The sequence below is a fragment of the Heterodontus francisci genome, chromosome 33, assembly GCF_036365525.1.
Source record: "Heterodontus francisci isolate sHetFra1 chromosome 33, sHetFra1.hap1, whole genome shotgun sequence".
Taxonomy (NCBI): domain Eukaryota; kingdom Metazoa; phylum Chordata; class Chondrichthyes; order Heterodontiformes; family Heterodontidae; genus Heterodontus; species Heterodontus francisci.
Window position 1 is genome coordinate 43,583,424 of NC_090403.1, and position 24,557 is coordinate 43,607,980.

The 24,557-nt window shown below is 41.9% G+C and overlaps 1 protein-coding gene across 3 annotated transcripts in view; it reads right to left on the bottom strand.

The window, feature by feature from the left end:
• LOC137348150 (V-type proton ATPase 116 kDa subunit a 1) overlaps positions 1–24,557 on the bottom strand; it is an 84,544-nt gene that overhangs the window by 37,263 nt on the left and 22,724 nt on the right. For all 3 annotated transcript variants that reach the window (XM_068013411.1, XM_068013410.1, XM_068013413.1), the window contains 9 exons: positions 19,402–19,495; positions 18,244–18,456; positions 7,665–7,815; positions 7,400–7,539; positions 6,029–6,189; positions 5,208–5,298; positions 4,304–4,422; positions 3,315–3,531; positions 1,046–1,153 (listed from right to left, as the gene is read on the bottom strand). In XM_068013411.1, coding sequence (XP_067869512.1) covers positions 1,046–1,153; positions 3,315–3,531; positions 4,304–4,422; positions 5,208–5,298; positions 6,029–6,189; positions 7,400–7,539; positions 7,665–7,815; positions 18,244–18,456; positions 19,402–19,495 — 1,294 coding nt within the window. The remainder of the gene's footprint in view (positions 1–1,045; positions 1,154–3,314; positions 3,532–4,303; positions 4,423–5,207; positions 5,299–6,028; positions 6,190–7,399; positions 7,540–7,664; positions 7,816–18,243; positions 18,457–19,401; positions 19,496–24,557) is intronic.

Genomic DNA, 24,557 nt, shown 5'->3' on the forward strand with positions numbered 1-24,557 from the left:
AGCATCCAGTTCCTTAGTTTGATGGCCTACACCTTTGCTGTCTCTATTTTCCACTGCTTTGTTCATAAAATAACCCATGACAATACTTAGTATGAATGATAGGATGCAGCCCTGTATCTTCACTCTGAACTATTCTAACACTTATGGCATCACACATGCTTTGTCCCTTTCGACATCTGTTTCAACAAGTTCAAAAATATTTTCAGCTGCTTCTTGGAATTCATCAATTCTCATACACCATTGAAAGAGGAGGAGGAGAGAGGCTGGCGTGGAAAAAGAAAAATTCACAGTTGCATAGCAATTAGCATGTTTTTGAGGTGAATACATTTTCTTTGAATGGAGTTTTATCGGTACCTTGCTAAGTACCTGGGAGATCTTGATGCAGCGATGCCAACACCAGATGCCCATAATGAAGTGTTCCATCGTCAAGCATCAAACCCCTCACCTTAAAGAGCAAATATTCACCAAAAGGTACAAGTTACACAACACAAAAGAAAAAAAAACAATTACAGCAGAAGTCAATACAAAGGAACATAAATCCTCCCAAACAGAACTTCACAAAGTATCCACTATAATTTTTTATTGCTTGTGTTCAAGGTGAGGGATTTCAGCAGTAAAAACGGAACACTTTCAACCTGTTTATGTCAAACACTCTCAGCCACGTGCTTCCTCTATTGCACCCAAAATGCTCTAACCTTTTTCATGGAAGAGCACCCATACAACCTTTCCTTCATTAACTTTATGCATTGCACTTAGAGACTGCCAATTAATACTCAGTTAAGGGCATTTTTGCACGATGGGTCCATATTGACTATGCACTGGGTTGTGACTGATTACGCTAACTTAATGTAAGGCATTACAGCTAACAATGAACAGACTTTCATTCCATTAGTTCTGGCTGAAATAAAACCCAGAGACCAGAGCAAAAAGGACAATGGAGTACTGAATTGAATTATGCAGTTTCTGCCATCCCAAGTAGTGGAAGATAAATGTAAAAATCTACATTTGAATTCAGCAATATATATATATATTTAAAAAATCTTACCAAATGCTTTCTTCTCAAATACTGATGGCGCAGCACCAATGGTTTCACCACAAGCATACAAGGAACACACAGCAGAGCAACAATTACCAAGAAGGTCTGCAGACCTCGCTGTTAACAAAATAGTAAAACTAATGTATTACTGCAGTCTGGTGACAGCAAAAAGTTAAAAGCTTTTTTCCAACTAGTCTATATTTGGTGGAAAGAGGAAAGAGACAAAACAGAACAGAAAAATTTTGAATTTTGTTTCAACCCTTTGGACAAGCGTATCAATCTACTGTTGTAGAGAATAACCGAATGCAGTTTTACACTCAACACTGGAAGTTATTGATTTCAGTCATGCCACTGAGAGAAAACACAATGGCATATCCCACAATAAACAAGAGGTTAAAGTATCAGACAACCCTGAGCCACTTTCAAGGGCTATTGAGAGACTACTCACGGACCATTTGAAAGGGCATGGGAATAATGACCCATGAGGAAAACTGGAAGGAGGTCTCAAGGGGAGTAGGGGTGGGGCAGGCAGGAGGGAGGGAAAGAGGAGGAAAGATACCAAATTAATACTCTGTGTACAAGAGCTGTACTGGTATCATAGGTATTGGTTCATTGCAAATCCACTTTACAACCAGGATCTTGTTCTCCTCCCGACGTTGGGCTCCATGGCGGGGTGGGGAAGATGGAAGATCGGAGCGACAGCGGCCTGCCACGGAACCAGACGCCAGGACTGCCAGTCTCGATCTTCCCGGCAGCGGGGAGGTTCTGTGGCGGGCTGTCCGCTGCTCTGCGATGGGAGCCGACTTTACATATTTAAATTAGCTGTTTGCATGAATTAAAAAGAAAGTCGTAGCGATCGTACCTGCAGTTCCGGATCTTCAGCGCGATGTGCGGCACTTGCATGCTTTCACTTCCCGTGCAGGGAAAACTGGTGCCACCGATGTGGGGAAGGGGGCAACTCTGCATTTTTAGTGTAGTGTGGGGGGGTTGGCAGGGAAAGAGAGGAAGGGGTCCACTGTGCACTGTACAGTTGGTGAGCAGGGGCAGGGGGGCGCATCAACTGTGCATTGTTAGTGTAGTCAGACAGGGTGGGGCGAAGGAACAGGACAAATGTGCAGTTTCTTGGCAGGGCTGGCAGCCCTTTAAAAAGGGCGCCAATGCCTGCGCAGAAACAGTTGACGCCATTCATGGCATTGCCGAGGTCGCACCTGCCACGTGATTGGGCAGTGGGCAACTGCTGTACTGATGGTAATAGGCCACCAGGCTCCAGATCGCGGCAAACCGTGTGTGCTGACCACCATTTTTTTATGCCTGCTGCCGCTCCTGGCGGCGGGACCACAAGATTCAGCCCTATAACATTATGAACTTTCACCACCTCATCAGGCCCCTGGATCACAATTTTATTTTTAATAATGCAAATACTCTGGATTCTGGTGCGGTCTATCACTAGCTTGAAGTGGGACTTTCAAATTGAACGTAGCCATAATGCAAGAATCCTGTACATAAATGAACAATTTGATAAATTACCATGACATTTAAGGATGGAAAGCAACAAATCAAATTTTGTAAATGAATAAGCCAAACCTTAACAGACCACGCTCCAAAACTAACCAAGTACAAATTATTGTAAAATCGTTCCACCTTCAATTCTATTTACAATGAAAATGTGTTGCCATTTTGGGCAGCCCAGGTAAGGACATATCAACAGGTTCAGGTTTCTGACAGTCAGAAATCCAACGGGGAATAGCTGAATTTTCCACTAGAAACTATGTTTTGAGGGAATGGGGTGCAGATGGGGTAAGACAAGCCCCATATGAATAATTTTTCAACACAAGGATTCAGTTTCTTATGCAATTAAATGAAACTGGGAACTTTTGTTTCAAATAGTAAATAGTCTTACAAAAGATGACATGGTAGCATATCACATTCATTCTCACTTGAGGTGAGGTTTGACAGGTTGAATCCTGCAATTCCACAGAAAAAGTTCTGAGAATGAGGATGAGGAGGTGGGGAAAGAGAAAAAGCAAGAGCATTTTGAAAATCCGAAGGAGGACAGATAAAGGGCTTAATTGCTATGGCTCAAACATGTACTCTCTGGTGACCGAAGACTGGAGACAAGACCTTCTTGGCTGCAAAGTTACATTTAAAAACAATACTGTAAATGGGGTGAAGGAGATTTAAAATTACTAGCACTGAGTAGCAGCAAAGTAGCATAATCTGTTTAGAACAAGTGTTCTTAACCCTTATCTATGGTCAACATCTCCAAGCAGTTACATACCTGTCCCTTATACAGATATTTCATGGTTTTATCATTGTAGCTGAATAGAAACATATTGATGAAGTGGATGAGAAGACTGGGAGCATCTTTTGATGTGCTAGCATCATAAGCAGACCACTTGTAGAAGATGAGGATAACAAGGTAGCCAAACAAAGACAGCATGAAAACGATTTCAGGGATAAAACTAAAATAGATGTTCAGTGGCTTTTTAAAATATCTAGAAATAAATGAGAAAAAGAGACAGCATGAGAATTAGAAATGCTCAACAATTTAGCACTACACCATTAAATATAACTGCTTGCAAAAAGTAGTTCAAATTGTTTGCCTCTCCCAATGTACCTACCAAATTATTTAATTAATACCACCGGTAAGTTAACCTGAATACACTGGGCAGATAGATCGAGTAACAAACAGCTAATGTGTATTTAACAGGAACAGCTATTCTGTCAGCTTACAGTAAAGGTAAAGTTGAGCGCCAAGTCTTGGCTTTGAATGACCAAATCTGAACTTGAACTTCAGAGAGCTAAAGAAACAACTTAGTCTTTGTTTCAGATGGCCCCAATTATTTCTTAGTTGCACAATATGGCACAGGCGACAAGAGATTTTTTTTTTAAAAAAAGAATCTGTTCCACTCTCAGGCCTAACTGTAAAGAGCCCTGACCTGCCAAGATCCTCTTGAGGAGCAATGTTGTAACTTCTGAAAGTTGTGTCAGTAGCAGCTTCCACCTTGCAATTGTGACTAACCAGCTGATACAGCATCATTTGACCTTCAGATTATATAATGCTGCAGTTTGAGCAGAGGCCAGATTTCAGCTTCTAGAAATTGGCCTCAAACAGGGTCAATATTGGTACATGTCAGTCACTACTTCCTAGCTAACATCTATAATAAGTAAGAAGGTCTGAATTTCTGGTACTTGATTCAAAAATTCATGTCAGACAATAGCTACCTTTCCATCCTGTATGAACTCAAATTCAATTTACAAACTCACATATGATTCAGGAGGCTGAGAGAAACTCCAAAGATCATATGGATGACACCCAAAATCACAGACATCTTCATTTTAAAGGAATTGAGAAATGTGAGTTTGTTTGTAGCAATATTCCATATCTGAGAAAAAAATTACAAAGTTCTTGTTGATTAAGATCATAGCATTAAGTAATGAAATGTTAACAGCTAAATAATCAGCCAATAGTTTTCTATACCGTAGCCCCTTAAAGTACCACTTATCAATCAAAGCCACTCTAATGTCTGAAAACTATGGATTATGGTAACAGGCATCAGGAAGCATTTCTTCTAATTATACATAGTTGAAACATATCACCAGATGATGAACCAGCCCTCAGTTATTCTGGGAGAATGAGCTGTCAGGGGTAGCATGTTTCCCCAAAGACTGCAGTTCAGACACACTTGTCTATAGTGCTGTACTATCAACTTGCTGCACTTACTCAATAAAGCTCTCCTCCCATTTAATCTGCGCAATTTACAAGCCAGATTTGAAGTTTAAAAAATGCAAAATGCATTCTACTAATCATTTGCTTTCAGGGCCTTTATGCTGCAAACTGTGATGTGGACAGACTGATTTTTACATCAAGACAATGCTTCCATTTAGAAAGCACAAAGGATGCAAAAGGCAAACTTAGTCAATGGAATTATAATTGCCATCCATTTGTAGGTCCACAAGAAAAAACACCATAAAAATACTTACACTTAACTTTTGTAAGTCAAAGGTAAATAATACTAAAGATGCAATTGAATTACAATTCAGATGCCTATGTTGGCATTTATGATTTCTGGTCCTATACTTCTCAAAATAGAATGTTAAGTGAAGTGCCAGGCTGACCTTTATTTTATATGAAACATGAAATTTAAAAGAAAACACAGAATTAACCTACAGGATCAATTCCGAAAGGATATGGCCCATTAAAGACATTGGGATGAGCAGGGTCCAGCTGAAGGTTTGGATTGCCTTGAAGGGTTTTCTCTCTGCAAAAGAGAATATAACTGCATTACTATTAAATCTAATCCAACATTGTTGCAATTTCTGTTACCAGAGCGTTAGAAATTCCCAAAATGGGTACATACAATAAAAGAAAAAAAAAACTTGCATGTATATAGCACCTTTCAAGACTACAGCACAATGAATTACTGAAGTTTTGTAACTAGAGCTGTCAATTAATCACTGTTGACTTTTGCAATGAAAGTGTTAAGTTTTTTTTTTAAATTGGACAAAAATTGTTTTTGACATTACACAGAGGGGATTTTATGTGTATAAAGGTGCAAGCTCTGCTTTTTGAGATACAGATAGGAGTTATATTGCTTTCTTTCTGTCACTTCGGCCATGTACCAAGTGAGCAGATAGGTGATGTGTTCCAGGTTTTCATCCAATACCGCTAAGCCTGATCAAGATGTGCAGGGGTAGTATACTTATGACTTTTACAAACAAGTGATTAAAAATAATTGTAATTCATATTAATCAAAACTTGGCTATAATCACACTTAACTGAAAGAATTACAGTATCGCCTTTCAAGTTTGATCTAGGACATTAGAAAATAATTTAATTGTGCTATACCTGACCAGATTGGATGATCTTCACACTGGAAGTTTGAAATGTAGTGCTACATTTCCTAGCATGAACATGCTTCACTTTGTAACACAAAAGAATTCATACAAAACCCATTTTGGTAATCTTGATCTTACTTCTGCAATACTTACGTCCAGTTCCCCATTGGCTGAAACATCGGTCTGACACTCCATGATGACCCAAACATGTTGAGAGTCTTTGCAAAGCAGTCATTATATATAAGTCCCGTGTACACAGAGAAAATGCCCATGAGTAAAATAATGTAGCGGCCACTGAAGACAGTGCTGAAAATCTATCAGAACAAAGCTTAATTAAAAATAAGTTTTTAAAAAGTTGCAATCGCATAATTGTTTCAATGATTGAACAGCTGTAACATTATTGGGGTTAAAGCTGTAATGGTTTAAATCAACCTATTTTAAAGAAATAAAATCCAAAAAATGAAATCTTAAACATTCTCAATGTGATGGTGGTTTCTTGGCTTCTTGAATTAGCTCAAATACAAAATTGGCAATTCTGCCCAACATTTCTAAATACTGTAAACACTCACTAAGATTAGAAATTTTCATTCCTTTCTGGGACTAAAAGTAAAGGAATTAATTTATGTGCAAGATATATCCATTCTCAGAGTCCTTTCCCAACAGCAGCATCATGCTAGTGTATTCCTACTAGTTTTGCTCCATTTCACTCCTGCAGTGCTGTGATCTTGAAATGGCAACTTTAACAGCCAATTAGAATTTGAGCCTCTGTTACTGATTCAGAAATTGGAGAAGGACCAACAAGATATTTAATAGGGGAAACGAGATATAAAATCGGAAGGAGCCAGGGTAGAAGACAGGTAGTAGGAGACAGAATAGCCATTCAAGCATCACAGAATCAGAATGGCAGGGTTGCAGGCACAACAACTTGCATGTATACAGTACTTTTAATATAGTTAGCCATCTCAAGCTGCTTCACAGGGGCGTTAGCAAAAAAAAAAATTGACACCGAGGAGGACAGGTGACTTAAGCTTGGTCAAAGACGCAGATTTTAAGGGGTGTATTAATCAGGAAGGTTTAGGGAGAGAATTCCAGAACTTAAAATGAATTGTGAACACACTGAATCTGACTTCCCTACATCACTCCAATGAATCAGCTTCTGGATGAACAATGGCTATATACAATAGCCTTGCAAATAGGATGCAAAACAAAATTACATAAAAATTGCTTTAAGAGTTCATTACTTCAGTCATTAATCAGTTCTACCTTTTCTCAATGTCTTCTTTAAGAAAGGATGCTGAACAAAAAGTCAGTAATTATTGAATAGATATACAAAATATAACTCTAAATGAATTCTTAAAATGTCTGCTTATAGTTTGGACCAATAAATGAAAACATAGCTCAGACTAATTACAAGCAATTTTCAACATGAGAAATTACTATCTCACTTTCCACTCCACAAATATTTCAGAGACACAGCCAAAAAGTTGCAGATCTGGAATTGGCCACCATTAATATAAAGGATACCTCATTTTCACTTTTCTGGGACAATATCCGGCTTTCTCTCAGTACCATCCATACAGCAAATGCAGTTATCAGAACTCCATGGCCAAAATCCCCAAACATAACAGCAAAGAGGAAAGGGAAAGTTATAATTGTATATGGAGCTGTTGAAGAATGAAAATACATGAGAATATTAACAACTTTTTCTAAAAACAATTCAGAAGGCAAATTTTCGACAAAACATATAATTTGATATGAAACATCAGGTCTGTTCAATGTGGTTTCTCACCAGGATTAATCTCCCTATAAGTACCAATTCCATATGCATCCACAATGTTTTGAAAACCATAAGTAAATCTGTTGGTCTTGTTGTATGTTGGAGGGGTCTGGCTGGTTTGCATCCTGTTCAAAATGGAAGGAACTGTAGATCCGCTGCGTTCCTGTACAAAATAAACTTATTCAGAATAGAGATAATTTTGAGGGAGTTTTTTTAAAAATACATTTACTCTAACTGAAGCTAAATTAACATGGGAAAAGGTGTTGAGGGTGCGACTCTGTGTGCCTCCAATAACAGCCACTATAAGAATTCAGAAATTAAATAAAAGTCTGAAGATCAACATTTGCAATAGAAAGCCTAAAATGTTACTTCCTGCCCATTAAGTGCCACTACTGAAAATATAACACCAAATATGGTGTGTTGCCTCCCTGGTGCCAGGGTCAAGGATGTCTCGGAGTGGCTGCAGGACATCCTTCTGGGGGGAGGGTGAACAGCCAGAGGTCGTGGTCCACATTGGTACCAATGACATAGGCAGGAAGTGGGATGAGGTCCTGAAAGCAGATTTTGGGGAGTTAGGAAGGACCTCCAAAGCAGTAAGCTCAGTATTACTCCCAGTGCCACTTGCTAGTGAGCATAGAACTGATTGATTGAACACATGGCTGGAGAATTGTTGTAGGAGGCAGGGCATCAGATTTCTGATGCATTGGGACCGGTTCTGGGGCAGGTGGGACCTGTACCAGATGGACGGGCTACACCTTAACAGGACCAGAACTAACATCCTCGCAGGGAGATTTGCTAGTGCTGTTGGGGAGGGTTTACACTAGCTTGTCAGGGGGATGGGAACCTGAGGGGTAGCTCAAATTGGAAGGAAGTAAAGCTGGTAACAGGAGGGAGAAAAGTAGCAAGTGACATTGGAAGGCGGACGAAACAAAAGTGAGCATCAACTAAACTTAGAATGCAGAATGTCAAGACGACAAGGTTAAGGGCACTCTACCTGAATGCACGCAGCATTCGCAATAAGGTGGATGATTTGAAGGACCAAATAGCGGTAAATAGGTATGATCTAATTGCCATAACAGAAACGTGGCTACAGGGTGACCAAGACTGGGAACTGAACATTCAAGGATATTCGACATTTAGGAAGGACAGCAAAAAGGAAAAGGAGGTGGTGTTGCGCTGATAATAAGGGATAGGATCAGTACATTAGTGAAGGAGGATCTCAGATAGGAAGAACAAAATGTGAAATCTGTTTGGGTGAAGCTAAGAAACAGCAAGGGACAGCAAACATCGGTAGGAGTGGTTTACAGACCACCAAACAGTAGTGGTAGCGTGGGGAATGGTATTAATCAGGAGATTAGAGAAGTATGTAGCATGGGTAATACAATAATCATGGATAACTGCAATCTGCAAATAGACTGGGTAAACCTAATGGGCACTAATGCTGTAGAGGATGAATTTCTGGAGTGCGTTCGAGATGGTTTTCTAGAGCACTACGTTGAGGAACCGACTAGAGAACAGGCTATTTTAGATCTAGTATTATGCAATGAGAAAGGGCTAATTAATAATCTTGGTGTAAAAGAACCTTTGGGGATCAGTGACCATAATGTGATAGAATTTTACATTATGTTTGAAAGTGAGGTAGTTCAACCTGATGCCAAGGTGTTAAATTTGAACAAAGGAAATTATGAAGGAACGAAGGGCAAATTGGCTGAGGTGGATTGGGAAAATACATTAAAATGTCTGACAGTACAAAGACAATGGATAAAATTTAAAGACATATTACTTAGCTTACAGCAACTAAACATTCTTACAAGGCACAAAAACCCCAAAAGTAAAGGCAATCAACCGTGGTTAACAAAGGAAGTTAAGGACTGTATAAGATTAAAAGAAAAGGCCTATAAAGTTGCCAGAAATAGTTGTAAACCTGAGGATTGGGAGGATTTTAGAATACAGCAAAGGAGAACCAAGAAACTGATAAAGAAAGGGAGAACATAATATGAATGTAAGCTAGCAAATATAAAAACAGACTGTAAAAGCTTCTACAGGTATGAAAAAAGGAAATGTTTGGCTGAGACAAATGGGGGTCCATTACAGGCAGTCAGGAGAATTTATAATGGGGAATAGAGAAATGACAGAGAAGCTAAATGATTACTTTGTGGCCGTCTTCACTAAGGAAGATACAAGAAATCTCCCAGAATTAGAGACCCAAGGGATTAGGGAGAATGAGAAATTGAAGGAAATTAGTATTAGTAAGAAGATTCTATTGGAGAAATTAATGGGGCTGAAGGTTGATAAGTCCCAGGACCTGATATTCTACATCCCAGAGAGTTGAAAGAGGTAGCTATGGAGATAGTGGATGCATTGGTGATCATCTTCCAAAATTCTATAGATTCAGGAGCAGTTGCTGCAGATTGGAATGTCGCAAATGTCACCCCACTATTTAAGAAGGGAGCGAGAGAGAAACCAGGAATTACAGACCTGTTGGCCTTACATCAGTCGTTAGGAAAATGCTAGACTCTATTCTAAAGGGTGTGATAAATGGACGCTTGGATAATAATGATCTGATTGGGCATAGTCAACATGGATTTATGAAAGGGAAATCATGTTTGACGAACCTGTTGGAGTTTTTTGAGGATGTTACGAGCAGAATTGATAAAGGGGAGTCAGTGGACTTAGTAAACATGTATTTTCAGAAGGCTTTTCATAAAGTCCCCCACAGGATATTGGTTAGAAAAATTAAAGCACATAGGATAGGAAGTAATATACTGGCATGGATTAAGGATTGGTTAACAGGCAGAAAGCAGAGAGTAGGAATAAACGGGCCATTCTAGCATTGGCACGCTGTGACTAGTGGGGTACCGCAAGGATCAGTGCTTGGACCCCAGCTGTTCACAAGATTATCAATGATTTGGACTTGGGGACCAAATGTAGTATTTCCAAGTTCGTGGATGACACAAAACTAAGTGGGAATGTGAGTTGTGAGGAAGATGCAAAGTGGCTTCAAGGGGATTGGGACAGACTTAGTAAGAGGACAAGAACGTGGCAAATAGAATATAACATGGAAAAATGTGAGGTTATCCACTTTGGTAGAAGGAATCAATGTGCAGAGTATTTCTTAAATGGTATGAGATTACAAAGGGACCTGATGTCCTGGTCAATAAGTCACTGAAAGCCAATATGCAGGTGCAGCAAGCAATTAAGGCGGCTAATGGTATGTTAGCCTTTAACGCAAGAGGATTTGAGTGAAGGAGTAGTGAAGTCTTGCTTCAATTGTATAGAACCTTGATAAGACCACACTTGGAGTAGTGTGCGCAGTTTTGGGCCCCTTACCTTAGTAAGGATTTGTTGTCACAGAGTGATTGCAACGAAGATTCACCAGACTTGTTCCTGGGATGGCAGGACTGTCCTATGAAGAGAGATTAGGGAAACTGGGCCTGTATTCTCTAGAGTTTTGAAGAATGAGAGGTGATCTCATTGAAACCTACATAATACTGAAAGGGATAGCTAAGATGTTTCCCCGGTTGGGGAGTCTCAAACTAGGGGACACAATTTCAAAATAAGGGGTAGCTATTTAGGACAGAGGTGAGGAGAAATTTCTTTACTCAGAGGGTTGTGAATCTTTGGAATTCTCTACCCCAGAGGGCTGTGGAAGCTCAGTCATTGAATATATTTAAAGCAGAGATTGACAGATTTCTAAACACAAATGACAAAAGGGGATATGGGGATAGTGTTGGAAAATGGCATTGAAGTGAATGATCAGCCATGATCATATTGAATGGCGGGGCAGGCTGAATGGGCTACTCCTGTTCCTATGTTCCTAAATATATCCCAGCTTCTGAGCATCATCAGGGTAAAAACTTCTGAACATCCTTAATCTTTTGACATGCCTTGATGGCATCAAGGATTTTCTTTCAAGAGGGGAGGGGAAGAGAGAGAATTAATTAAAAGCTGCAGTGGAAAATGGAAATAAAACCATTCCAATCTCCAGCCTAGTTCTAACATCCATCTTCAAACTGTAGTCAACTCTTGATGGTTGTTTTTGCTTCCTTCACCACTTCCTTCCTGAATAAATACCACTTGCAACCTGCGGCAATTTTCTTAACATAGAGCTTTAGCTCTGCATAACTCTTTACAATCGGCAATGAACATCTGAAGTATTTTCCTCCAATTGACTGGCAGAGCGCACTAATTTATCAATACATCAAGAATCAAAAATTCTCAAACTTGTTGGGCTAAGTATTTCAAAATGTATTACCAAAGTGCATGCACATGTCCAAGAGCATTTTTAAACTCATCGTTGCTCAGAACGAATAGTGCAATGAGTTAATACTGCCCATTCATCTCTGGGACATGAGCTCACATACTCAATGACTGAGCTTCCACAGAAAACAGAAAGCAAAAATCCACAAATGCTACAATTATGCAACAAAAACAGAAAATACTGGAAATATTCAAGAATCAGCACTGATGAAGAGCTCACACTTGAAATGTTAACATGCTTGCTTTCTCAACAGATGCTGGCTGATTTGCTAAGTGTTGCCAGCATTTTAAAATATAACTAGACTGCAGAGATAAGATCTCCTCTTCGTTGGTTATAAAGTCAAAATGGTGAGCATCCACATAGTTCCATAGCATAATAAAATTTTACAGCATGGAAGGCAGCCTTTTTGGCCTATCGTGTCCATGCCAGCTGACAAGTAGCCATCCAGCCTAATCCCATTTTCCAGCTCTTCATTCATAGCCTTGTAGGTTATGAAACTTCAAGTGCATACCCAAGTTCTTTTAAAATGTTATGATGGTTTCTGCCTCTACCACCCTTTCAGGTAGAGAGTTCCAGATCACCAATACTGTCAGTGAAAAAATTTCCCCTCAAATCCCCTCTAAACCTCCTACCCCAAATCTATGCCCCCTGCTTATGCACCCCTCAACCAAGGGGAATAAGCCTTCCTATTCACTCTATCTAGAGCACACAATTTTATACACTTCATTTCGGGCTCCCCTCAGTCTCCTCTGTTCCAAAGAAAACAACCCTAGCCTATTCAATCTTTACTCATAACTCAAATTCTCCACTCCAGGCAACATGTTCATAAATCTCTTCTGTACCCCCTCGATCGCAATCACATATTTCCTGTCGTGTAGTGACGAGAACTGCATGCAGTACTCCAGTTGTGGCCAAACTTGTGTTTCATACAGTTCCAGCATAACCGCGCAGCTCTTAGTTTCTATGCCCCAACTAATAAAGGCAAGTTTAGTTTAGAGATACAGCACTGAAACAGGCCCTTCGGCCCACCGAGTCTGTGCCGACCATCAACCACCCATTTATACTAATCCTACACTAATCCCATATTCCTACCACATCCCCACCTGTCCCTACATTTCCCTACCACCTACCTATACTAGTGGCAATTTATAATGGCCAATTTACCTAACAACCTGCAAGTCTTTTGGCTTGTGGGAGGAAACCGGAGCACCCGGAGAAAACCCACGCAGACACAGGGAGAACTTGCAAACTCCACACAGGCAGTACCCAGAATTGAACCCGGGTCGCTGGAGCTGTGAGACTGCGGTGCTAACCACTGCGCCACTGTGCCGCAAGTATCCTATACTTCTCTTGACCACCTTATCAATCTATCCAACCATCTTCAGGAGTCTGTGGACATGTACTTCAAGGTCCCTCGGTTTCTCTACACTTCTTAGCATCCTATTTATTGGGTATTCCTTGCCTTGTTAGCCTTCCCCAAATGTATTATCTCTCACTTTTCCTGATTGAACTCCATTCACCACTGTTCTGCCGACCTGACTCATCGAATATCTTCCTGCAGTTTACAGCTTTCTCCTTCATAAACCGTGTCAATTTCCAAATGGTCTACAAACTTTTTAATCATACCTGCTACATTCAAGTCCAAATCATCAGTATATACCACAAAAAGCAAGGGACCTAGTACTGAACCCTGCAGAACCCAACAAGAAACAGCCTTCCAGTCACAAAAAAAAAACCATCAACCATAACTCTTTGCTTCCCACCTCAGTCAATTTTGGACCCAACTTGCCACTGTGCCTTGGATCCCATGGGCTTTTACTTCTGTGATCAGTCTGCCATGTGGGACCTTATCAAAAGCCTTGCTAAAATCCAAGTAGACTACATCAAATGCATTAGTTTCTCATGGGTGCCAGCCCAGTGTACAAAAGTCAATTTCACTCAAAACCCGAGTAGATTGTCAATGTGAAAAGTGCAAAACTCATGCTGGTGCACATCTGAGATGTAGATTAAGGCATGTGGTTGCAACACAGAAGAGAAGCCTACTTTGAATTTGGCTTTACTATACAGAAATTGGGTGTAATCAGCCAGAAACTGACACTGAGCTAAAGCAGGACAGGTGAACAAAGCTTGATCACTGAGTTCATTTTAAGGAATAGTTAAAAAGAGACGCAGAGAAGTTTAGCAAGGGAAATCCAGGGCTGAGGACCTGGACATCTGAAGGAACTCAGCTGCACCAATGGTAGGAGATGAGGAAAACAAGGAGAAAGAGAAATCAGAAGCACTTAAAAACAAAAAATTACCCAGAAATATATACATCTTAGAAGACAGTTATTGTAACTATTTTTGTTGAATGGCTAACAAAATGTTCCAGTAACAAAGTTGGAAGCGCAAAAAGGCGAAATCAAGCCCATACTATCAGAATCTTTTCGAGTGTGTTATCATGGAATTTATAATCACTTAGATTAAGCCTTTGTCAATTGCTATGAGTGCCTGTGAGATACAATAACTTATATAGCACCTTTAACGTAATAGAACTCCCAAGGCACTTCATATTATAAACAAAATATGACATCAAGCCACCGAAGGAGATTAGGTCAGATGACCAAAAGTTTGGTCAGAGATCCATTTTAAGATCATCTTAAAAGGAGGAAAGCCAGGTAGAGGGGCAGAGAGGTGTAGGGTGGGTATTCCAGAGCTTAGTCTTTGGCCTCCTTGTCTCGAGAGACAATGGGTAAGCGCCTGGAGGTGGTCAGTGGTGTGTGGAGCAGTACCTGGAGTGGCTATAAAGGCCAATTCTAGAGTGACAGGCTCTTCCACAGGTGCTGCAGAAAAATTTGATTGTCGGGGCTGTTACACAGTTGGCTCTTCCCTTGCGCCTCTGTCTTTTTTCCTGCCAACTGCTAAGTCTCTTCGACTCGCCACACTTTAGCCCCGCCTTTATGGCTGTCCGCCAGCTCTGGTGAACGCTGGCAACTGACTCCCACGACTTGTGATCAATGTCACAGGATTTCATGTTGCGTTTGCAGACTTCTTTAAAGCGGAGACATGGACGGCCGATGGGTCTGATACCAGTGGCGAGCTCGCTGTACAATGTGTCTTTGGGGATCTTGCCATCTTCCATGCGACTCACATGGCCAAGCCATCTCAAGCGCCGCTGACTCAGTAGTGTGTATAAGCTGGGGATGTTGGCCGCCTCGAGGACTTCTGTGTTGGAGATACGGTCCTGCCACGTGATGCCAAGTATTCTCCGGAGGCAGCGAAGATGGAATGAATTGAGACGTCGCTCTTGGCTGACATACGTTGTCCAGGCCTCGCTGCCATTAGGCAAGGTATTGAGGACACAGGCTTGATACACTCGGACTGTTGTGTTCCGTGTCAGTGCGCCATTTTCCCACACTCTCTTGGCCAGTCTGGACTTAGGTCCAGGGCAACTGAAGGCACAGCCACTAAAGGTGGAGCAATTAAAATCGGGGATGTGCAACTGCATTTACTTTAATGCTAGTAGCCTTACAGGTAAGGCAGATGAACTTGGAGCATGGATCGGTACATGGGATTGTGATATTATAGCTATTACGGAAACATGGTCGAGGGATGGGCAGGACTGGCAGCTCAATGTTCCGGGGTAACAGAGGTGGAGGTAAGAGAGGAGGGGGAGTTGCACTATTGATTAGGGAGGACATCACGGCAGTACTTAGAGAGGATATCCCGGGGGGGAACGTCCAGCGAGGCCATATGGGTAGAAGTTAGAAATAAGAAAGGGGTGATCACTTTGATGGGATTATACTGTAGGCCCCGCAATAGTCAGAGGGAAGTGGAGGAGCATATATGTAGGGAAATCACAGATAGGTGTAGGAATTATAGGGTTGTAATCGTAGGTGATTTTAACTTCCCTAATATTGACTGGGACTGCCTTAGTGCTAAGGGATCAGATGGGGAAGAATTTGTTAAGTGTGTCCAGGATAGTTTTCTGAAGCAGTATGTGGATAGCCCTACTAGAGAAGGGGCTACACTTGACCTCCTCCTAGGAAATGAGGCTGGGCAGGTGGTTGATGTGCCAGTGGGGGAGCACTTTGGGACCAGTGATCATAACTCTATTAGCTTCAAGATAGTTATGGAAAAGGATAGGACTGGTCCTCAGGTTGAAGTCCTAAATTGGGGGAAGGCTAATTTCGATGGCATCGGACAGAAACTCTCAAAAGTTGAATGGGAGAGGCTGTTTACAGGTAAAGGGACGTCTGGCAAGTGGGAGGCTTTTACAAGAAAGATAGGAAGAGTTCAGGGCCTGCATGTTCCTGTTAGATTGAAGGGCAAGGCTGGCAAGTTGAGGGAACCTTGGTTGACGAGGGATATTGAGGGTCTGGTCAGGACAAAGGAGGCGGCATATGCCAGGTATAGGCAGCTGGAATCAAGAGAGTCCCTCGAGGAGCATAAAAGTGATGTAGGAGTACACTTGAGGAAATTAGGAGGGCGAAAAGGGGCCATGAGATTTCCCTGGCAGATAAGATAAAGGAGAATCCTAAAAGATTCTACAAGTATATTAAGAGTAAAAGGGAGGCTAGGGAGAGAGTAGGTCCCCTTAAGGATCTGTGTGGTAATCTACGTGTGGAGCCACGGAAAATGGGTGAGGTCTTAAATGAATACTTGTCGTCTGTATTTACCGTGGAGGTGGTCATGGAAGCTAGTGAGTTCAAGGGAGGGATCAGCGATATCAAGGAGCATATCAACATTATAAAAGGAGGAGCTGTTGGAGGTTTTGAAGCGCATTAAGGTGGATAAATCCCCAGGGCCTGACCAGATGTATCCTAGGATGCTATAGGAAGCAAGGGAGGAAATTGCTGGGGCCCTGGCAGAGAATTTTGTATCAAAAACAAGAAATGCTGGATTCACTCAGCAGGTCTGGCAGCATCTGTGGAAAGAGAAGCAGAGTTAACGTTTCGGGTCAGTGACCCTTCCGAAGAAGGGTCACTGACCCGAAACGTTAACTCTGCTTCTCTTTCCACAGATGCTGCCAGACCTGCTGAGTGAATCCAGCATTTCTTGTTTTTGTTTCAGATTTCCAGCATCCGCAGTATTTTGCTTTTATTTTAGAGAATTTTGTATCATCGTTAGCCACGGGTGAGGTACCGGAAGACTGGAGGATAGCTGATGTTGTGCCTTTATTTAAGAAGGGCAGCAGGGATAAGCCAGGGAACTACAGGCCGGTGAGCCTTACATCAGTGGTGGGAAAGTTATTGGAAGGGATGCTGAGAAACAGCATTTATATGCATTTGGAAAGGTAAGGTCTGATTAGGGACAGTCAACATGGCTTTGTGCGTGGGAAATCATGTCCCACGAATTTGATTGAGTTTTTTTGAGGAGGTGACCAAGAGGATTGACGAGGGCAGGGCGACGGACGTTGACTACATGGACTTTAGCAAGGCCTTTGACAAGGTCCCGCACGGTAGGCTGGTCCAGAAGGTTCGAACACATGGGATCCAGGGTGAGCTAGCCAATTGGATACAAAATTGGCTCGGTGATAGGAGGCAGACGGTGGTGGTGGAGGGTTGTTTTTCAGATTGGAGGCCAGTGACCAGTGGTGTGCCGCAGGGATCGGTGCTGGGCCCTCTGTTGTTTGTCATATATATTAATGACTTGGATGAGAATGTAGGGGGCATGATTAGTAAGTGTGCAGATGACACCAAAATTGGCGATATAGTGGACAGTGAAGAAGGTTGTCTAAGGTTACAACAGACTATAGATAAACTGGTAAAGTGGGCAAGGGATTGGCAAATGGAATTTAACGCAGACAAGTGTGAAGTGATGCATTATGGGAAGTTAAACCAGGGCAGGACATATACAGTGAATTGCAGGGCCCTGGGGCGTCTTTTTGAGCAGAGACACCTTGGGGTGCAAGTACATAGTTCCCTGAAAGTGGCAACACAGGTAGACAGGGTGGTGAAGGCGGCGCATAGCATGCTTGCCTTCATCGACCGAGGCATTGAGTACAAGAGTTGGGACGTCAAGTTACAGTTGTACATAATGTTGGTGAGGCCGCATTTGGAGTACTGTGTGCAGTTCTGGTCGCCGCACTATAGGAAAGATGTGATTAAGCTAGAGAGGGTGCAGAAAAGGTTCACAAGGGAGAGGAATAGAATTGGTTACGAGGGAATGGAGTTTGGAGCTTCTGTCTTCCCAAGACTTAATTGGAGTACATTTCTGCTCATCGAATACTGGATGCCAGATAAGCAGTCTGATAATTTAGCAACGTGGGTACATGAGTCACAGAGACCGAATGCAAAACAGAAACTTCTGAATTTAAGTTCACTTGAATTAGCATTAATGGTGACTTACCGTACCCCTACGGAGGGCAAACTGAATTGAATCCAAGTCAGTAACTGGACACCAGACTTCAGCGATTAGACATTTCTGCGTGACATCAATGTTACAAAGATTAAGGGTATGGTAGATTGCTTTCATTTTCCGTACTTTAATAAACCATACACGAATAGTCTTCGCAGCTGCCTGCAGAACCCTCTGACGATGATCCTCAGTCTGATTTAAGACCTGGAGAGAAAAAAGAAAGTTTTATCAAACAGTTTCACATTTACAGAATTTATGCAATGTACTAGATTAATAGGCCTGGGTTTGCCCCACAGAATGAGTTGTAGAACTCAGTTCAGCCAATCATGAGGAGGGCAAGGCAGCAAAAGAAACCAGAAGCATTTGAATCAAAAAGTAATGAAACTGAGCAGTTACATTTCACTTATTTCTAACAATCCAGTCTAAGCCGTTACTTGAAAATAGCAGAGCATTCTTGTGCTAACTCAGTAAAATAGTGCATTCACAAATATTGACCATAGCCTGACTAACTTAATATTCACAAACACAAATTCTCTTGCCATCTTCAAAGTTCTTGTAAAATTTCTAAGTGGTTGATAAAAAGTTTCTAATGAAACAATGGCAGGCACTCAAAACATGTGTGGCTGATGAAAGGGAGCTTAGATTTTAAACAAACACAAAATATTTGAATGATTTGTGTTCCAAGGTAGCATGATGGTGATGCACAGACACATACATATACAGTTTCCAAGCAACATCTTCAATTGAGAAACAGCTCAATGTTTGTTAATTTGGGGGTGGAATATCACTTGTGAAATACATTGGCTAAACATTTATCATACACAGGTCAACAGATTAATTGTTGGAGTGACTGTACTAAAACACACAAAAGTCTCACCAGTGGGCTGAATTGTAGGAGTGTAAGAAAAAGAATGAGATTTTATTCATGTTACAGCTTTTGTCAAATATTCTGTTCCTGTACTATAATACAGAAAATGGCAGATGCTACAATAGAAAAATTATGCTCATAAATTTAGAAACAAGGATATTTATCTTTAAGAGGAAAACTAGATAATTTTTACACTGATGTCTTAAAATGCCTCTGAACTATGCAGAAAATAGTGCATAACAGTGACGAGGCATGAAAGTACAGATCAATGAATACTATACCATTTGAAGATCATCAATTCGTGTGTTGACACCAGCTAACATTTCCTTCCGCTCATTAGGAGTTTCTGGGCAGGGATAGAGGGAGGCTCGGAACCTGTAAGAGCAAGGTTCTCATTAAAAGTGCTGACAATAACAACTAAAGTAACTGATTTTGAAGCAGATCCTACTATGTAAATCACTAGTTTTATGGTCTCATATAGGGAAATAAAAGAGAGGGGCATTGGTCAGTGAGGTCACTGCAACTACAACAGTATAACTAAAGACTGCTCATCAGCAGCAGCCCCAGCTTATGAAGTGAATCCTATAAAATGTTGACTCCCTATGATTTTGTACTCCATCATGCAATCTTAGTAATACTAAGTGCTGCAACCAAGCTCAGCTGCAATGAAAACAATATTGGTAATCATCCCCCTGCGCCCCCACCCCACCCAAAAAAATTATCTGTGCACTGAAAGCAGTTTGACAGCAGCTCGGAGTTTCCTGAGTTTAACAAAAACAACTCCACTGTTGCCTTTGCATTTTGTTCCAAACCATTAATGAAACTGCAAGTAAGCAAAAGTATACAATTTTAAATCAAATCAAATGTTTCTTTGTCTATCACAATTTACACAAGGCTAAGATGAATCAAATTTCAAATCATCCATAACAACCTGAAATTATTTTAACTCATTTTATAATATTTTGCAGTATTGCCTTCTTGGGCTAAACCAGACAAATAGTCACCAGAATTCTACAGCCAAACTTTCAATGAAGTTTCTAAATACATTTAAAACCACGCAAAGCTTATAGGCTGAGTTTTATCAGCGCCCTGCACTGTGAAGTCGGCGGCCCTCCGACACAGAAAAGCCACCGCGATATTACGCGCGGGGCTCATTTAAATGGAGGGGGAGTGACTGGAAGCCAGTGGCGTACCACAGGGATCTGTTATTTATTTATTTTAATTTTATTTTTTTATTTTTATTTATACAGCACTGAAACAGGCCCTTCAGCCCACCAAGTCTGTGCCGACCAACAACCACCCATTTATACTAACCCTACAGTAATCCCATATTCCCTAACACCTACCTACACTAGGGGCAATTTACAATGGCCAATTTACCTACCACCTGCAAGTCTTTGGCTGTGGGAGGAAACCGGAGCACCCGGGGAAAACCCACGCAGTCACAGGGAGAACTTGGAAACTCCACACAGGCAGTACCCAGAATTGAACCCGGGTCCCTGGAGCTGTGAGGCTGCAGTGCTAACCACTGTGCCACCCCTGTGCTGGGGCTGGGTCCCCTATTGTTTGTCATTTATATAAACGATATAGATGACTATCTGGGGGGTAGGATCAGTAAGTTCGCGGATGACACAAAGATTGGCCGAGTGGTTAACAGTGAGGTGGAGTGTCTTAGGTTACAGGAAGATATAGACGGGATGGTCAAATGGGCAGAAAAGTGGCAGATGGAATTTAACACTGAAAAGTGTGAGGTGATACACTTTGGAAGGAGTAATGTGACACGGAAGTATTCAATGAATGGCCTGACACTGGGAAGTTCCGAGGAACAAAGGGACCTTGGCGTGTTTGTCCATAGATCTCTGAAGGCAGAAGGGCAGGGTAATAGGGTGGTGAAAAAGGCATATGGGACACTTGTCTTTATCAATCGAAGCATAGATTACAAAAGCAGGGTGGTCATGTTGGAGTTCTACAGAACTTTGGTAAGGCCACAGCTGGAGTACTGTGTGCAATTCTTGTCACCACATTATAGGAAGGATGTGATTGCATTGGAGGGGGTGCAGAGGCGATTCACTACGATGTTGCCTAGGATGGAATATTTAAGCTATAAAGAGAGGTTGGATAGGCTTGGGTTGTTTTCGCTGGAGCAGAAAAGACTGAGGGGTGACCTGATCAAGGTGTACAAGATTATGAGGGGCATGGACAGGGTGGATTGGGAGCAGTTGCTCCCCTTAGTTGACGGGTCAGTTACGAGGAGTCACAAGTTTAAGGTGAGGGGTGGGAGGTTTAAGGGGGATTTGAGGAAGAACTTTTTTACCCAGAGGGTGGTGACGGTCTGGAATGCCCTGCCTGGGATGGGAGGGTGGTAGAGGCAGGTTGCCTCACATCCTTTAAAAAGTACCTGGATGAGCACTTGGCACGTCATAACATTCAAGGCTATGGGCCAAGTGCTGGCAAATGGGATTAGGTAGACAGGTCAAGTGTTGAAATGCATCGGTGCAGACTCGATGGGCCTCTTCTGCACTGTATTATTCTGTGATTCCGTGAGGAGCAGCCATCCCCGATGACGTAGAGGGGGCAGCCACTGCGTCCCCAGCAAAGGCTTCTGATGACACCGTGCAGCCCTTTTTAAAGGGCTTCAAACCCTTAGAAATTATTATAATTTTTAATGTGAGATTGTGTTGCATTGAGTGGAGAAATTGAAATAAATGCTGGGGGCCCTTTCCCGCCCCCCAATGTTTGTTTTCTGAGCAATATGAAAAACATGAACATTATTTCAAGCCCCAACTTCCCCGCCCAATCTCTTCACTTTTGCCCTTCAACCCCTTCCCACCATCCCCACAACCAATAGGTATAGTTTTCCCCGCTCCCCACTGATAATTTTATTCCTCCCCACCAGTGTCTCATCTCGGAAATAGAGTCATAGAGTTATACAGCACAGAAACAGGCCCTTCGGCCCATCATGTCCCTGCCGGCCATCAATCACCTATCTATTCTAATCCTATTTTCCATGACTTGGCCCATAGCCTTGTATGCTATGGCGTTTCAAGTGCTCATCTAAATACTTCTTAAATGTTGTGAGGGTTCCTGCCTCGACCACCCCTTCAGGCAGTGCATTCCAGATTCCAACCACCCTGTGGGTGAAAAATTTTTCTGTCAAATCCCCTCTAAACGTCCTGCCCCTTAGCTTAAATCTATGCCCCCTGGTTACTGACAATTCCGCTAAGGGAAAAAGTTTCTTCCTATTTACCGATCAATGCCCTTCATAATTTTGTATACCTCAATCAGGTCCCACCCTCAGCTCTAAGGAAAACACTAGCCTATCCAGTCTCTCTTCATAGCTGAAATGCTCCAGCCCAGGCAACATCCTGGTGAATCTCCTCTGCACCCTTTCCAGTGCAATCACATCCTTCCTTTAGTTTGGTGACCAGAACTGTACTCCAGCTGTGGCCTAACTAGCATTTTATGCAGCTTTATCATAACCTCCCTGCTCATATTCTATGCCTCGGCTAATAAAGGCAAGTATCCCATATGCCTTCCTAACCACCTTATCTACCTGTGCTGCTGCCTTCAGTGATCTATGGACAAGTACACCAAGGTCCCTCTGACCCCCTGTACTTCCTAGGGTCCTACCATCCCTTGCCTTGTCAGTCCTCCCAAAATGCATCACCTCACACTTGTCAAAATTAAATTCCATTTGCCACTGCTCTACCCATCTTACCAGCCCATCTAGATCATCCTGTAATCTAAAGCTTTCCTCCTCACTATTTACAACACCATCAATTTTCATGTCATCTGCGAACTTACTGATCATACCTCCTTTCTTCACGTCTCAATCATTAATGTACACTACAAACAACAAGGGTCCCAGCATCAATCCCTGCAGTACACCACTGGTCACAGGCTTCCAATCGCAAAAACAACCCTCGACCATCACCCTCTGCCTCCTGCCAATAAACCAATATTGGATCCAATTTGCCAAATTGCCCTGGATCCCACGGGCTCTTACCTTCTCTGACCAATCTCCCATGCGGGACCTTATCAAAAGCCTTACTGAAGTCCATGTAGACTCCATCAACTGCTTTACCTTCATCTACACATCTAGTCACCTCCTTGAAAAATTCAATCAAGTTTGTTAGACATGACCTCCTCCTGACAAAACCATGCTGACTATCCTTGATTAATCCTGCCCTAGGGGTTTTTCCAATAGTTTCCCTATCACTGATGTTAGACTCACTGGCCTGTCATTACCTGGTTTATCCCTGCTACCCTTCTTGAATAATGGTACCACATTCACTGTCCTCCAGTCCTCTGGCACCTCTCTAGTGGCCACAGAGGATCTGAAAATTTGTGTCAGAGCCCCTGCTATCTCCTCCTTTGCCTCACATAACAGCCTGGGATACATCTCATCTGGGCTTGGGGATTTATCCACTTTTAAGTCCACTAAAACCACTAATACCTCCTCCCTTTCAATGCTAATTTTTTCAAGTGTATCACAATCCCCCTCCCTGATCTCTACACCTACATCATCCTTCTCCGTTGTGAACACAGATGAAAGTAGATCCGAAAGCTCGCAAGTTGCAGCCGACTGGCCATAAAATCTGCATGGGACAGCCAGCAGCAGCAGGTAGGTTAATCTGGATTTCAATTTCTCTAATTTCAATATTGTAATGAAGGCCAGCACCAAGGCCTCGCCGCCAATATCCAGCGGGGCCTTCTCGGCGTTATGTGTCGAGGCAGGCCACTCCTGCTAGCATTTTACAGGACCCCCCGCCAAAACCCACGGTGTTGAGGGGCTGGTAAAATTCAGCCCTATAGATCATGTTTTAAACTGCACTTCCCAAGTCACTTCTACTTCCAAGGCTGGCCCAACAAAATAAAAAAATACATTTGCTAAAGTCAGCAACACTGACACAAACTATCAAATCTACTAATTAAACCATCAGTTTCTTCAATAAGCCAAGATTATCTCAACACGATGGATCTACCTGCCAAATTATAGGCATATGACCTTGTGGAACTCATGTGAATTTACCTTATTTCTAAATTCAAAGGTATAACGCCACAACTGACCTCCTGTATTTTGCATTGTATCAAACCTAATGCCAACACAGCTCAATTAAAAAAATGCTTTGAAAATCCGAGGAGGTTACATGGCTATATCTTCATTTGGAATGAACTTGATGTATATAGTGGGTTCGTCTTTTCCCCCCAAACCATTAAATTGAGAAGCTTTATAATACTGCTCAACTTAAAAATGAATTGGATTTAGTGCATCAGTTGGACTGAATTCAAAATGGCATGAAGACTGCAATGCAATAAAACAAAGCAAGATGATGTATATTGTCAGCACCTGAATAGAGAAGACAGGTTACTTTTGAGTTGAGACCTTAAATCAGTCCATGGGTTGCAAAATATTAACTTCTCTTTTCTTTCTTCC